Here is a 15838-nt window from a genome sequence, read left to right on the forward strand (position 1 = left end):
GGCGGCGGGAGGAAGCGGCGGCCGCGCCGCGCCGGGCAGAGGGAGCGGCGCTGGGCGCGGCCCCGGCCATCGATCCGTGCCACTTCCCCTCATGGCCCGTCTCTTCCTCCTCCTCCCCCTCCCCTAGGGCGGATCGTCCCCCGGCCTCGCTGTATGTGAGAGACGGGGCCGGCGCCTCGCACGGAGCCGGGAGCCGCCGCCGCGGGAGGAGCGGAGGCTTCGGGGAGCGCTTCCTGCCCAGCGCCCGCACCGCCGGGCGCGGCAGCCCCAGCATGGAAGCCATCGCCAAGTACGACTTCAAAGCCACCGCGGATGACGAGCTGAGCTTCAAACGGGGCGATATCCTTAAGGTAAGCGGAGGGCTCGGGCTCGGGAGTTCCCTCTTTACCCCTGGGCTGTTCGGTTTCTCTCCGAGTCTCTTCCTGTCCGTCTGACCTGACCCTCTTTTGGGTCCCCAGAGAATGCCATCTCCTTTTTCTACGGAGCCTCAAGATCTTCTAACTCCCAGACACACGCACCTCTGAGAGCAGGAGAGGCTGTTTTGTTTCAGTACTAAGCATGCATCCCAAAGTCTCTCAGTTCTCTCTTCTGAGATGGGAATATTTGAAAACTTAGTCATAAACACGGCAGCAAATAAGCAGAAGTACAAGATAAAGGGGAATTCAGCGTAGAGATTATGAGAGGAAGCCCCGTGAAGTAATCAAGATCAATTTGGTATTCCTTTTCTTTGCCTCCTGCCAAGGATTCTAATATCAAAGAACACTGATTGGATTATTTCTCAGTAGATAATCTTTTAGCTTCAGTCTGTCAAATATTGAAGCTGAGTTTTATCTTCAGTTGTGATGAACTGGAGTGATAAGCTTGTGGCTGAATATATAATGGATCTGTGCAAATGTAAGTGAATGTTGGAGTGCATTAGAGGAATTTTGGTCTTTCAATATATCAAAGGCTTTTTAGGCTTCATCTTGGCTATATTACAGGAATTTGAAAAAACAGTTGAGTTTCTACAACTGTAATAAAACTGGACACACAGAACAAGCCCAAAATTGTATTTTGAGGAGGTAGTAAAACACAGAAATCCTCAGTGATTTGGCCTCGGTGAAGTGTAGCTCAGAGCTTTGTTTCTTCCAAGTAATAAGAGCCATACTGCAAAATGCTTTAATGAATTCATTCATAGTCACTATTTCTCCATAAAGGTGGGCTTCACCTTCCTAGTGTGATATATTTAGTGTTAAGGTATCTTTAAGTTGCTTTTTTTTTTCCTAAAATGCTTAGAGTAGAAGCAGTTTTGAGAGTTTTGCTTTTCCTGCAGATGTAAGGCTGTAACTGTGTGTGTGCTGACAAATCAAGTCCTGCAGACCTCAGTGGGATTACTCATCTGCTCAACATTTTTGCCAGGAAAGGGCTTGATTTTAACTAGTATTTTAAAAAAGCTGGAAAAATAACCTGTATGGGTAAACCTAATATTTTATAGCTGATATTTCAATTGTGGCTTTGTTAAGGATGTGAGGCAATAAACAGATAAAAATTGCTAAAGCATATCATGCTTTGAGATTTTAACTTCTAAAATGATTGCATCTGTGTGTGTCCTGCACATCCCTGCCCCGTAATTGGCCTAAAAACTCCTGTTAGACCTGTACACCTCAGTGCCACTGTGTGTGTAAATTACCAGGGTATTTCCTAGGGCTATTTTTAAATGTTTGAGACTGTCAGAATTTTGGAAACCTTTTGTGATAACCTTGCTTTTCTTTTTTTTTTTTTTTTAATATTAACCTGAGCTGTATTCTTCTATTTTGGGTTACTACTAGCTGCCCTCAACTTTTACAGTGTATTTGAAGTCGAGCATAGCTGAAGTCAGCTTTTAGAAAATGCTGAACAGGAAGGAAAAATGAAGTTTAATGAAATATAGTTTATTGTAAAGTGTATTCTCAGCTATTTTCATTTAGTTTGGGGTAGAAGTTTATGTACATGAAAATATACAATAAAATTTTCATTTGTTTAAAAATATGTTCTCTAAGAATTCAAGGAAATATACATTTTTTGGTGTTACTGAAGTATAGTCTGTGTTAAAAGTCTTGCATCTGTGCACAGTGGCTGATAGGAAGATGTTCTTGAGTCCTGTCTAACTGATGTCATCCCATAGATGCAATTTTGTCACACAAATATAAACATGTACGCTGCATTAATAATTATATTTTTCATAGAATTCACAGGGTTTTCCTACTTTACCCTAAACTTAGGCTGAACACTTCCTCAAAGCATTTATGCCCAGTTCTTCAATCTGTATTTCCTTTCTTTTCAGTTCATATTCATATGAAAATGTTCACAAATTTTACATATTTACATCATTGATGCATAAACTGAGCATAGAAGTGGTAAATTGCTCAAGATTGTCACTGAAGTGAATGGAAGCATCAGGACTTTCAGGAATCCTTCAGCACAGAGTTGAGCTGAGTTCTGTGCAGCGTGGTGAGATTCACTGTGGAAAGCTGGCGAATTTCAGACAAATAAATCCAAACAAGTTAGAACTGTATGGGTAAACTGACAAACTTCTGTGGCACTTTGTTGCTTTGAAAAATCTGTTTCACTTCAAATGTGTTTGTGGTTGTGGAAATTAATTTCCACCCGAAATGCCAGATCTGTTTGTCAGAGCTCTGAGAAATCTTGGGGTATCCCAGTCATGTGCCCCATGTGATGTCTCATTAACCAGGTCAATCCTCCTGACCTCAAAGGAGTTGGGAAGAGGAATAAACTTGTAACATGTTGGGTGCACCTGCACCCTTCAGTGTCCCTTGCTGAGGCCTTGTGTTGTTCATGCACAGTGAGGCCTTTGCACTGTGAGACCCCTGTGCTGATGCACTCCAGAGAACCAGCTCTGGCCATTTGGGGATGGCAGAGGGTTGATTTGTAGCAAGATGGGTCACACAAGGCAAGAACAAAATGTCTAACAGTTCATTCCCAGTCCTTGGAAGTCCATGTTTCCCCTGTGAGGAGAGAAGGCAGAGATGCCCAGTGTGGCTGCTCTGACCTCAGCAGATAACTTGCCTATGATGTCATGTGCCATTACTGCTGCTACCCACAGATTCAGGACCTGATTGAATAGCACTTGAACTGGAGCCATTAAGCTGGTTGTTAGTAATCTTGTGGCTGGTTTCCAAAAGTGAGTGAAGATAGTTGACCTTTGGCTTGCAATTGTAAAACAGCTGAGTGAAGAGGAAAAGTGCTTGGCCTTTTTTTTTTTTCTTGTGGGCACTACGTGGTAAAAGCTGCTCCTATGGTTTCTGTAACCCTGGCAGCACAGTGGGTCCTCTGCTCTTCTGCCTAGTGGCTCTGGAGCACCATGTGGTACTGCCTCTCAGGAGATGCTCACTGACAGCTTTCTCTAAACTTCACATACTCTAAATACTAGTTGCTGAGCCTTTTCCAAAGAAAGGCAGGAGTGCTGCTTCCTTCTGACAGTGCTGCAGCTCTCTAGCTTCATGCTTTTCCTGTTGCTTCACAGGAACTTGTTGGTGACTGGGATCCTGCTGGGAGGGGTGAAGGTGGCCCATCCTGTTACTTAAAAAATAAAATAAGGAAGCTGAGGGATTCCTACCTGAAAGATTCCTACTTGAAATCTTGATTTACTGTTTTTTTCACTTTGAGCAGTTTACAGTTGTCCTGATGCCTTTACAGTCTTCACCCTTCTTTTCTGTATATATTGAAGTTTGGAGGAGTTAAATTCAGTCTCAGTATTTGTTACTCAGGTTTTATGTCCCCCAAAACTATCAGCCTTCTTGCTAAGTGCCAAATACTCAGATCTAAAATGTATCTAATACATGCTGATGGTTTGGCAGAAACCAGGAGGAGAAAAGAGAAGAAAAATCACATTCTTTGTCATCTCATTGTAATTTCTCTACTCCTTCTAAATTTAATCAGAAGTGTAAAGTTAATGCCATGGGGCTCTGAGAACTGTTTCTGTGGGGTTAATGTAGGAGCACAAAACATATTAATTAAGATTTTACATGTTAAAATTGTTTTGTCTTTAAACTATAAACTACTGCTCCATTTCCTCTTTCTCTTTTGTCATAGGGTTGGGGCATAGCTGGAAAGTGTTTTTCTGAAGAAGTGAATAATCTACTGTTCATCATAATGAATTCAGGGGTGCTTAGAGATTGTTTTTATGACTCAAATTATCCAGGTGGTGTTCTAAGTAAAAGGTAATCATCTTGAATTTTGAGGTTTTTGCTTTTGTATGATACACAAACCAGCTTCCTTATGGAAAGAAGAAAAGGAAGGAAAATCAAGGAAAAGAAGATTTCCTTGATAGGATTTTGGTCACTTCACAATTTGGTTCAGCCAAGACAAGATTACTTTTCCTGTTCTGATCATACATTTGACATTTGTCACAGGTTCTGTCCACAGGAGTGTTTGTCACCATACTTATTTTCTTTGTCAGCCCTTAAGAGGTTTGAGTGTTTGCTAACAGTTGATGCTGAGATGGCATTTTCAGTTCCTGCATGAAAACCATTTTTCTGTGTCAGGATAGAGTGGAACAGTTTCAAATAGAGGCAGGAAGATGATAAACGAGGGGAGCACTGTCTCCCTACTGCTCTTTCCCCTCCCTCCTCTGTGACTTCACCTGCACTGGCTGTTGTGCCGTGGTGTCTGTCCTACAGAACAGAAGATCAAGGCTTGCTGAAGAGATGTGCCAGTATTTTTCCTGGTTTGAGTGAAGCTGTCTTCACATTCATCCTTCCTCTCCCTTCTTTACACATTCCTCCATCATTTCCCATTTGTTGTAATGGGATGGACTCTGTGTGGTCTTGATGATTTTAATGTGTGAGAAACAATTTTCTGAATTAAGGATTCAACCAAATTGCAAACGCTATGTGCTTTATAGTGAAATAGGTCAAATATTAGAATAGGTTGCCCAGAGAAGTTGTGGAATCCCCATCCTTGGAGATACGACAAGTCCCTGAGCCCTCTAATCTAATTAGACTGCTTTGAGCAGGAGGGTGACTTGGGTGTCTTCCAGAGGCCCTTCCAAGCTCCATTGTTCTGTGGCTTAGCAGTGAGTGGCAGCTCTGCTGTGTGTGATGGTTGATTTGTAGAGGTGTGCTTAGGTCTTGTTCCCTGGCAGGTGGCCTTGAATTGAGATGATAATTGCCATCAATATGTGATCAATATTGCAGTCTAAGGTGGGAAAACTGTCAGAGCACTACAGAGACATAAAACAGAGTACAGTTATCCGAAATGTAGTTGATTTGGCAGCCTGGCAGTTGGAGATCTGTGTCACAAGGAGATGGTGCTGCATTCTTCTGATCTGCCAAAGTGTTCAAGGCCTGGTTTGGGTGCAAACTTCTCAAATACTGTTCCTCTTATGTATGAAAGTAATCTGAAGGTGGGTTATGTTCCATTAGCCAACTTTTGTAGGCAAGAGGATGAAGTGTGTGGGAAGGAAATAGCTGATGTTAACAAAGCGTGTGTTCTGTATTTGTAGAAGAGCTTGGACCTGCTTAGACAAAGACCATGTTGCTGAAGGTATTTCTGTGCAGGAGACATAGTTATGGAGTATTCCAGTCTGAAGGTGTAAAGTGGTCTTTGCAAGCAAGGAGTAAACACATTCCACCTTAAATATGGCATCTTTATTTTCATTTAGAAGGTTTTTATGAAGATTATCTAAACTTGTCCCTGAAAGCAGAAACAGATGAGCCCTGTGAGGTACCTGAAGGCTGCAGGAGTTCTGGGTGTTGAACAAACACTGACTGTAGCTAGTGGTCAGCTCAGCTGACTTTGTGACACTGCCTTAGCACGTGTTGCATTCTGTGATAAGCAGGGAGATGGTGCTAATTTGAAGCTCAGCTGCCTTTGCCAGTTTAGTGGAAGAGCTGTTACAGCCTCTCTGCAAGGTCCAGCTTGTGATGTGCCAGGAGTGACAGACAAGTGTTAGCACAGGCATAGCAGCAAATCACATTTTGGCTCGATAAATTATTTATCTGTTTTGTTCAACCTGCTTGTCAAACTGCAACAAGCGTGACATGCTTTTGTTTTTATTTACTGGCAGCACAAAAATGCTGCCTCCCCTCTTTGGTCAGGTGACATCTCTGTTGTGTTAACTATTGTGATTAGGGATTGTGTGAGAATTTCAGATCAATAACATCTGTTATTCTTGGACATCCTGGTTGTTAATGAACTAACTTTGATTTAATTTTTTGTTTTAAATTAAAATGGTAAGAGCTTGATCACAGCTTGAGGGAAGAAAAGAAAGATTATGATTTTTAGTGGCATGTATTAAGGATTCATAGATTTTCAGTTTGTGTGCAGAGTCCTGCTAATTGCTGGAGGAGGGATCTTGTTTGTAGTGATATTCAGACTTGTCTGGTTTCTCTCTGCAATTAATAAGGATCCAACTAAGAAGGGAAGATAAGAAATCCAGTTTTTCTGTGTAGAGCTCAGCCTAACAAGGAGTGAACTATATGACCCCTTGATAAAATCCCTCTTGCTTTGAAATTGCCGGGGGCTACATACTGTAAATCAAATACTAAAGCCTGAACTTCAGGAGAAAAAAAAAGTGCTGGGCTAAACTAATCCTATTTTATGAAAATATAAGAAAATTAGGCATTAGTGCCCTAACAACACTGCAGCAAATAAATCTTATAATCGCAAATTGAGCAAAAAGGGGCTTTAATTTACCAGTCTTGATTATTTTACAGTAGAAATCTAAACTAGAAGAGCTACTAAAAAGAATGTTTGGACATTTTTGCAACTGCTGTGAGATTGAAGTATTGTATTATAAGCTATTGTACTGAAGATAGCAGATTTCCATACTTGCTCTTTATCCCTGAATTACAACCATTGCTAAATTTTTAATAATTCTATTTATGTGCATTTTAAAAGGTTTGAAGAATCAAAGCTAATTTTAGAACCGCAACAACAAACAACCTTAAAAATCCAACCAACATACCAACACATGTCCCCCACCTCCCCCAGAAAAACACATTTAAAGCCATTCACATCAGCAAAGGATTCTACAGCAGACAGGACCTAGTGGAGATGAGTTTTGAGTTTTTCCTGTGTGTCTTTGTGGCCTAGCCAGGGAGATGAAGCTGTGACTTGGGAATAGAATATTTATATAGGAAAGTGACCCAAGGAATGCATTTGTTCTTTCTCTGCCCAGTCTTACAGACTTAGAAATGGAGCATTTGTGTAGATATCTGTTCCACTGGGGCACTAGTGAAAAGAGGCACTAGGTCCAAGTGTGTTATGTTTTACTTGCTTCATTTAGCATTTTGCTAGGAAAGCTGCCTTTGATCTCTATCATTTCCAGTTTTCTCTGAAAATTGTGTTAGATTTAAAATGCAAATGAGTAGGTGACTTGTGTGTTCTGCATTTGAAGGGTAGATCAGGAGACTGATAGTGCAGCAGTTTGATACACAGTTCTTATCTGCAGCTTTATCCCCCAGCTGTTCTTGCTCTTTCATTTCCTTTGCTGCTCCTGCAGTGGCAGTTATCTCCCAGGCTGGGCGAGCACCAGTGACTGGAATAATTAATACACACTTGGAAATAAATATGGATTTTGGATCTTTGGCCCTTGGCAGAGAAAATATGGTAGGAGAATACTTTCTATGACTTTTGGGCTGAGCTGGTTTTGTTTTAATTTCCTACATTGGGAAATACTGGATGAAGTTGTTTCTTTCCCTCAAATAGCCAAATCTTTTTAGACAGACCAGCAGCATTGTCCATTTCAATCTGTCAAGCCCGGGGCTTGTCCTCGTTTGTCACTTTGAGGCCCCTGCCCTGTTGCTGAGTATTTAAAGCAATATGTGAGTGGCACATGCCTTCAGCTTTGAAGACATTTTGTAACACCTCCTAGGAGTAGGTGTTCAAATGGAACAGAAAACGTTGTGAAGCAGAATGTCTGTGGTGGAGCCTGAACTTGTTCCCATGGCTTGTATGCATGATTGGTGCCACCATCTGACAACTCAAGTGAGAATTGGTTTAACAAACTTAAAAATGTGTTTTTTCATGATGACATGTGCTAAACACACGGAGTTGTACAGCTGAGCTCTAATGGAGCAAAAAGTGAACTGACAGTCTCCAAAACTGCTCATGAAAATTATTTTTAGGATATTTATTATATTCCTGAATCCCAGATGCTACTCTACAATACTTCCTGATTAGTGACTAGATGCATCTGAAATTTGCATTTTAAATGGTTGTGTTCATAATTTTCCTCAGCCTGTATGTGTTGTCTGTTTAAGAAAAGAATGGTGTTTTTCTATAGATACTGACTAAAAGCCCATTTGAAAAATGTTGTAAATGTCTTGAAGACCTTAAGAGGCTTTTTGTCCCCTTCAGCAATGACTGCTCACTTGAATTTCTGTACCTGATCTTGGATTCTTTTGTCTCCAATTGTTTGAGGTTGTGAAAAGCAAATAGTCCTGGTACTGGGGACTCATGAAATCAGTTGGGTTTTGATCCTGTGGTGGCAGATCAGAACAGTGACTGGAATAAGGCAAAAGCTAGGACCAGCTACTTCTGTCTAGGAAGTAGATTGTCAGTCTCTGTGGAGTAATTAATTTAGAATGGTGATGTTCAAATGTTACTGCCCTTTATAAATAAAATACAAGAGAATACTCAACAGAGTAGAAATATTCTGTTTGTACCTGCTGGATTTACTGGTTTGCATGAGTTCGTGTCAGCCTGCACGCAGTGCTGGGAGCTGCCTGCTGGCTCCACTGCAGCTGGACCTCATGCAGAGAGAGCAGAAAGCTTTTTTATTTTTTTTTCCCCCTCTCTTCAGCTGAACTGTAATTATACTGTTAGTCTCTAAAACCTCTTATTTAAATAATTTGTCTCTGGAATTCATGCTTTCTCCATGGAGCCAACCTACTTCTTGCTCTAACTTGTACTAAAACTCTACAGGTTGTGGAGGGGGGGGAAGTGCTGCTGTTATGCAAAATTGTTTCCCTTGGGAGGAAAGGGGGGAATTCTTCATGAGTTATGTATGAGACAGCAGGTTCCACTAATCATAGCAGCTCTGCTAGTACTGAAGACTTGTAGTATGAGCTTGTCAGCCCTCTGGTTTGTGAGAAATTGGCACAAAATTTTAAATTCTTGCAACTCTTGCTGAGCTTGAGTAGGTTTTGCCATTATAAGTCCTGATGTACAGTCAAATTTTGAGTATTCTTTTGTTACCTACCCTTCTTTAGCATAAGTATGAAAATGATACTTTAACCATTTGATCTGGTTTTTACTTACTGCTGTTAACAATAGATTATGGTCTGCTTGGAAAGAGCTAGGCTTAGATTCCTAGTCTAAGTGGATTTATTTTAGAATAAGTAGGATTTTAAGCTGCAGAAGTGTGTACCTTTTGTGAGTACCTATGGAAAATCTGCCACTTTTGCTTGGGAGGTATTTCCCTGAACTCCTGTGCAGTTCAGGGTTTGTGCTCTAATCTTTACTACTTCTGGGGCACAGCTAATCAAGGAAATTCTTGGGAGGGGGGAGGGAAACAAGGGTTCAAAGTGCATCCCACAGTTGCAGAAGAAGGGAAAAGAACCAAATGCAAGGAGAAAGATGAGGAGAAAGTGGCATCCAAGGATACTGAACACTTTTAAAGATTAAATTTGGCAATTAAAATGTTCTTTTTCCCAACCTTGCCTTTGAATAATGCTTGAATTTTGGAGACGTGAACATCAGCTTGACAAATTTGCCTTGTCCAGGCTGTATTAGGGGAACCTGTTGTGCATATATTTCACAGGTAAATTTTGTTTCTGTAATGTTCTGCATGTCCTCAATGACTACTTGAACAAGATGTATCCTTAAGGATGGAAGTGCTCAAGCGTGGGCTGGCCACTGGAATGGAGGAAGCAGAAGTTGCTTCTGCTTCCTCCTTGCCTTCATTTCTGTCCCTATTTCTTAAAATACATTTTGCACTACCACCTCTGCCCTACCTCTCCTGAAACTGTAGTTTGTCAAAAATGGTGTGGATTTGTCTGACTCTTTGTGCTGGGGTGTTAAAACTTTCTTCCAGCCTCAAGCTGTCTTGACATTTCTGTACACCTCACTAAGAAGAGATCTGTTCCTCATTTTTCTTCCCTAAAAATTGCCTGTAAGGTTCAGAGTGTCATTTGCTCTCTGCCAGAATGGGCAGCTGAAGACTCTTGTGACTCTCCCTAAACTCATTGAATTGCCTAGCTTGGAAAAGACCCCTAAGATCATCACATCCAACCTTACTACCTAGAAAAATTCAAATTGAAACCAACAACTTTCTCTGCAGGGTCACAAAAATAAAGATAACCAAAGTGATTATAGTTGACCCATATTTCCTGATTTGCACCCTTCCCATTACAGCTTGTTGTGTCTGGAAATCTCGCAAGCTGTTACCTTTGCTCTCTTTAGGTAATGTAAAAAGGAAGGGCATAAGTAAAAAGGCTTCCAGTCTTTCTATAAACTTCGTTGAGCTTTCTTTCCTTTGAAAAGTTTGTGTTTCAGTCCACCTGCCTCTGTTTGGATTACAAACACCTGCATGATGTCGCAGTAAGATTAGAGGCACTGTTGATTCTATTTGCATGATGAGTAATAAATTCCCCCTAAAGCTTGTTTGTTGCGAAGAAAACATTATTTTTAACATTCCAGGAAGGCTGAAGTTATTAAACATAGGGCAACATGCTGATAAAAGAGCTGCTCTACAGGCTGGTCAGCTACTGAAAAAGATCTGTGGGTGACTCAGGAGTGCTGCAGGTTGAAATTCTGTGGAAGTGGCTGAATTCCCCCCCTCCCCTCCCCCTGAGAGTATTTTTCTGAACCCTTTGGGGCTCCCTAGTTTGAAGTCCTCACAAAGAAAATACTGTTACACAGTCTTGTAAGTTTGAGTTGACTCTAACTGGATTTAGCTCTTCTTGGTCAGAATTGCAGTCAAAACTGAGAAGTCTGGCCATACCTAATGAAAATCTTCTAAGAGGATCTGTTTTCCCTCACTCATTGTTCCCAAAACTCCCAGTGTACTAACTGGGAGGGAGAGGCCATCATCCACATGGGTGAAAACTGACTCTCATGTCCTAATGGCAGGGATCAGGTAACTCTCCTGGGGTGTGCTTGGGTTTGCCAAGGTTTCTCAGCCCCCACAGCCAGATTTGAGCTGACCTTTCACATGGCCCTTGTACTGTGCTGCCAGCTACCTGTATTAGTCAGCTTTCTCCCACTTGCTGTTGGTTGATACAGATAATATTCTGGTTTTTGTACCTTTATAATGGATTATGTATTAATGCTTCAAACATTCTTTGATTGAAGTAAATTCTGCTCTTCACAGTGTTCTGGGAGTAGTTCCCATCTGAAGTGAATCGTGCAATTTTCACATTTAAAAGAAATAGAAAACTGTTTACACGTAGGTTTTTCCTTTGTTCTTCTCTGTACTCTGAACATTTGCCATTCTGCACTGGGCTAGATGGACCACTCCAGTGCTGTGTTGGTCAGATGTCTGGCCCTGGACATCATCTTCCTCTCTGTGTAAGGTGTTGGCTTCCTTCAGTCAGGCTGGAGTGACTCACTCGGCTGGAGGCTGTGCCTGGGCCACACCTTCTGTGCATCTTTCTAAACCCGTTTTGAATCTATCTGTACATTACAGCACGAAAGCCTCATAACAAACATGTACTGTGTGGAATAAAGTCACTTGCTTCATTTAAAACATGCTACCTAGGAGCGTTACTGATTTTTTTTTCTTCTCTCCCCCTCCCCTTGCAAGAGACTATAGGAAAACATCTCCCCTGTGCTTCTCATGGGGAGAATTGATTTGCAAATGTCTTCTTGTCTTGATTGCTTTTTTTTCTGAAAGAGGGAGAGTCTGATCTCTTCCAGTCCAAAACCCATTCCTTGCTTTGTTTTATCTTGGTTCTTTTTGCAACTTTTTTAGTTCATTTTAACCCATCCTAAAAAATGCTAAATGTAAGTACTCAGAGTATGGAGGGGCTGACACAAATTTAGTGTCAAAATACTTGTTTTGTTCTTACAAGAAACAGGTAATGTTTCTAATTTATTTTCAGATTGCTCTCCCTTTGATTGTATTATAATTACTGAGGAGTAATAATTTAAAATCCTCAGTTTCATACATTCACAGTTCTTTGGTTGTATTTTTCTTCACACATTATTTCCATATTGTATTTAATCTCCATTTATTACTTGGCCATTTAATATTACAAGTTATCAGTGTAACTGATGAATTTTAGGGTACATTTTGTCACTCCCTTGATGAACTTTGCCACTTCACCCCACTGTTGCTTTCTTGGATGGCTCCTGAAGCTGCAGCCTGTCCTGAGATCCTGTGGCACAGCCTCCCTGTGCTGCAGACACTGACCCTTTGGTTTCTTTTTTAACCACCAAGGGTGAGGTTCTTATGTTGTTAATGAGCACATTTGTGGGGAGGAGTAGCCAAAATATGAGTTGTTGGGTTTTTAAAAGAAGCAGCTCAAATAAACCTTAGAAGAGCCTTGTGACTATTTCCAGTTTATCACAATGAGTGATTCATCTGCCCTCTACACAGAGTTACATTTTTGTTCTCTCCTGCCACTGATTAAGTGGAGGTCTGAGGTGATGATTGCTTTTTGCTTTTATAGCTTTGCCAGAAGAGCCCAGCCTCCAAACAGCTGCCTGAGTCAACTTAATTGGATATTTGCTCTACTTCCAGGGAGGTTTTATGGCTGTGGACTGGCAATATTGCTGCAAAGCAGCTGGGACCAAACCAGCATCTGTCATCTTATCATATGTATTTTAAAGTCTTTAGATAAGGCCTGGTCCTGGTTGGTGAGTACATCCCTGAGCTGGCTTCCACATATTGAGGTCTTCCCAGAACTCCACTGTTGGGAATCTTCTTGGATGCATCCACACTAATGCATGGTTCAAAAATCCCATTTAGTTGTGTAGGAATGATTGACCCCTTATCAGGGCCCTAGGGGGAGTTTTTTGGGGCCAAGGCGTTGAATCTCCCAGTAAGGGAGAGTTTTAATGCCTTAGCTTTTATTGTGACTTACAACAGAGATACTGTGCTGCTGTAATGTGCTTGGAAGCTTAAAATTAGTCTGTGGTCAAATAATACACCCTCAGGTGTCAGTGACCTGCCTTGTGATATCCCTCCCAGGTTACTGCAACGGAGCCAGCACGAGTTCTGTTCTTGTTCTGATTTGTTCTTGACCTGGAACAATTCTTCTAATTTGAGACACTAATTAGGAGATGGTTTTAGTTATCTCTGATCTTTTCCATAAAGAATTTTGTGCCTCAGCTGTCTTGACTTTTAAATTTTGGAGCAAATTACTGCTTTTGGCATTTCATATCTGCATTTCTGCATTATTCATGTAAGGAGACTCTTGGATTTTTTTGTTCTTGCCCACAAGCCAAGAGAGCAGCAATAGACTTTTATTGTCAATATAGCTGGTATTTCTAATATTATGTTATATTAAAAAAGGGCAGCATTTATCACTTTAATATTTTCTGTTCTTCTGAGATAATGTAAGTAGCGTTTCTTTTTAAACTTAAAAAATTATTTCTCTGTTAGGATACTGGTTTTCTTTCTGACCCTGAGTAACTCTGGACCCTGTTTCTAGCCCAATCCATGGGATAGTGAGCTACAAGAGACCTAGTGTAGTCTCAGTCTGTTCATGATACAAAGTTCTACTCTAAATTTTGTGTGAGTAAATGGCATTTAAATGCTTTATTTTCCTTTTATGGGAGAATTGGACATGAACAAATGCTATTTTATTAGTTCTGAAGTGAAAGAGGAACTTTATTACACAAGGGGATTTTTTTAAGCATTACTTTGATGTGCAGATGTTGACCTTTTTATTTTTTTTCTTCTTAATATTCTTCTCATTTTCCCCTCTCCCCTCCCTTCCAGTGTGTAATTGAGCAGTTTACTTTCAGTAAGCCCCCACAGCTGTGAATTTGGACTTTTCCTGAGGTAGAATGAAAATTGAAGTTGCTTTGGAGTTCTTGGAGTACTTTCCCAGCTGAAGTCAGCTTAGGAGCAGTGATGGGTGTGAGGGGATGTCACAGACCATCAGCAGCTATGGCCCACGTGTGATCCTTGCTGTACAGTGCCATCTTTCCTCCTCCTTTCCAAAACAGGAGATTATTGATGTCTTTCCACTTTCTGCTGTTCAAATGACATCTGGTGCTTCTTTAGGGCTTAGACAAATGCCATTTAGTTCTGATAGCTTTTGTTGTTTTAAAGGAATGATCTTATCCTTTGCCATTCCATGTCTGTGGTTCAGATGGCCTTCTCTCCAGCTCCTCTCTCCATCAGCAGTTATCAAAGCATGTTCTTTTCTCAGTCTCCTGAGGAGTCTGTGTTTTTACAGGCTCGGGTGGGAGGGTGTTTTTCTTTTCTCCTTGAAAAAAAGCCTAAGCTTTCCTGTTTGGCCAGAAATTGCTGAGCTTTTTATGGTTAAATTGAGGCCACTGTGACCCCAGAATTTGTTATTCCAGACTTGAGTACAGAATTGTGGGTGTTTAATTCTGTATCCTATCGGTTCTCCACTAATTGAACCTTATTTTAATGATGAGTTTGGAGAAGAAAGAAAAATGGATTAATGTTGGAATGAATTACAACTTTTTTGACTCAGGCCTGTTGTGACCCAAAAATAGGCTAAACTTAAATGTCATTAAAAGATTTCTGGGATACAATAGATCATTATCCCATAGCAGTCTGAAAACAATCATACATTTCTTCTGAAAGTTATCATGGATTGAAGATCAACATGAGACATTGGTACACCAACCCCACTCTGTTTTTAGAGAATTTGGTGTGTTTGCCCTATTGAGGTTTGTGTATGCTGAAGGCACGAGTCACTGGGAAAGCACTGAGGAAGCTTTGTGCTGGAGAGGCTGGAATATTGGCACTTGTGTAAAAGGTGGGATTGATGGAAGATCAATCCCATCTTTTACACAGATAAGTGGATTGCCCAAGTCTTTGTCATCAAATTACTGAAGATACAATGTTAAGAATATTGACATACAAGTTGTATGCCTCATGATCAAAGACCTGTGGAAACCTGGGAAGGAAATGAAGGATTTATAACCTAAACCAGTTGTTTGGGAAACTGCAGATTTGGAAAGATCACTGAGCATAAGTAGTTGGTGCAGTTTGGTTCTATTGGCTGTCAAAACTGTTAGAATAATTGCTCAGAACAACCTGTGAAGCAAAGTTGTGACTAAATATGTTTTCAGAAAGGTTAGTTGACTGTAAAATCCACTGAAATCCATTTTTTCTGTATGTTTTTTAAATATATATTATATTTAATGTGTTTGCCTTGGTGACTGGGTTTTTTTGACAGGAAGGTTTGCTTCTTGCAGGCCCAGAAGTTTGAATTCAGTGTTAATCATGGCTTTGGTGAACAAAGGTCTTTCAATATGTTTGTTATTTGAAAGTTTTTTCTCTTAGTAGAGCCTGGCCAGGTGGAAGTGACCAGAGTTCCATCTCTTAACAACCTCCAGAGGTGGCCTGAACAGCATGTAACAATGGGCTGTTTGAACTGAATTTGAACTTCAGGTTATTAGTGCAACGCTAGCATAATCCTGATTGGGTTTTTGTTGTTGTTTTTAAACCAACCAGGCTGAGTTTTTTTGTTGGGTGTCTTTTGAAGTGTGACTGATGACCTGCACCCATCCATTGAAACAGGTGCAGGGAGATGTGCCCTCTCAAACCTTTGAAAGCAAGTCCCCTAAAAATCTTTTTGCATTGAATGGCCTCTTTATTATCCTTTCTTTCTCCCCCATTCAGAGTTACATGAGCAGGGAAATCACTCGTGTTCCTGTAATGTTGTACAGTAAAGCTTAATCTCTTTAATCTCTTTTCTCCTTGTTG

At 40.8% G+C, this 15838-nt stretch overlaps 1 protein-coding gene across 1 annotated transcript in view; it reads left to right on the forward strand.

The window, feature by feature from the left end:
• Positions 1 to 15838, forward strand: part of GRB2 (growth factor receptor bound protein 2) — a 43033-nt gene continuing 27195 nt past the window's right edge. The window contains exon 1 of the mRNA XM_039716240.1: positions 1 to 350. Within this exon, the coding sequence (XP_039572174.1) occupies positions 273 to 350 (78 nt within the window). The 5' untranslated portion in view covers positions 1 to 272. The remainder of the gene's footprint in view (positions 351 to 15838) is intronic.

The sequence above is a fragment of the Passer montanus genome, unplaced genomic scaffold (genome assembly GCF_014805655.1).
Source record: "Passer montanus isolate IOZ18808 unplaced genomic scaffold, ASM1480565v1 scaffold35, whole genome shotgun sequence".
Classification (NCBI taxonomy): domain Eukaryota; kingdom Metazoa; phylum Chordata; class Aves; order Passeriformes; family Passeridae; genus Passer; species Passer montanus.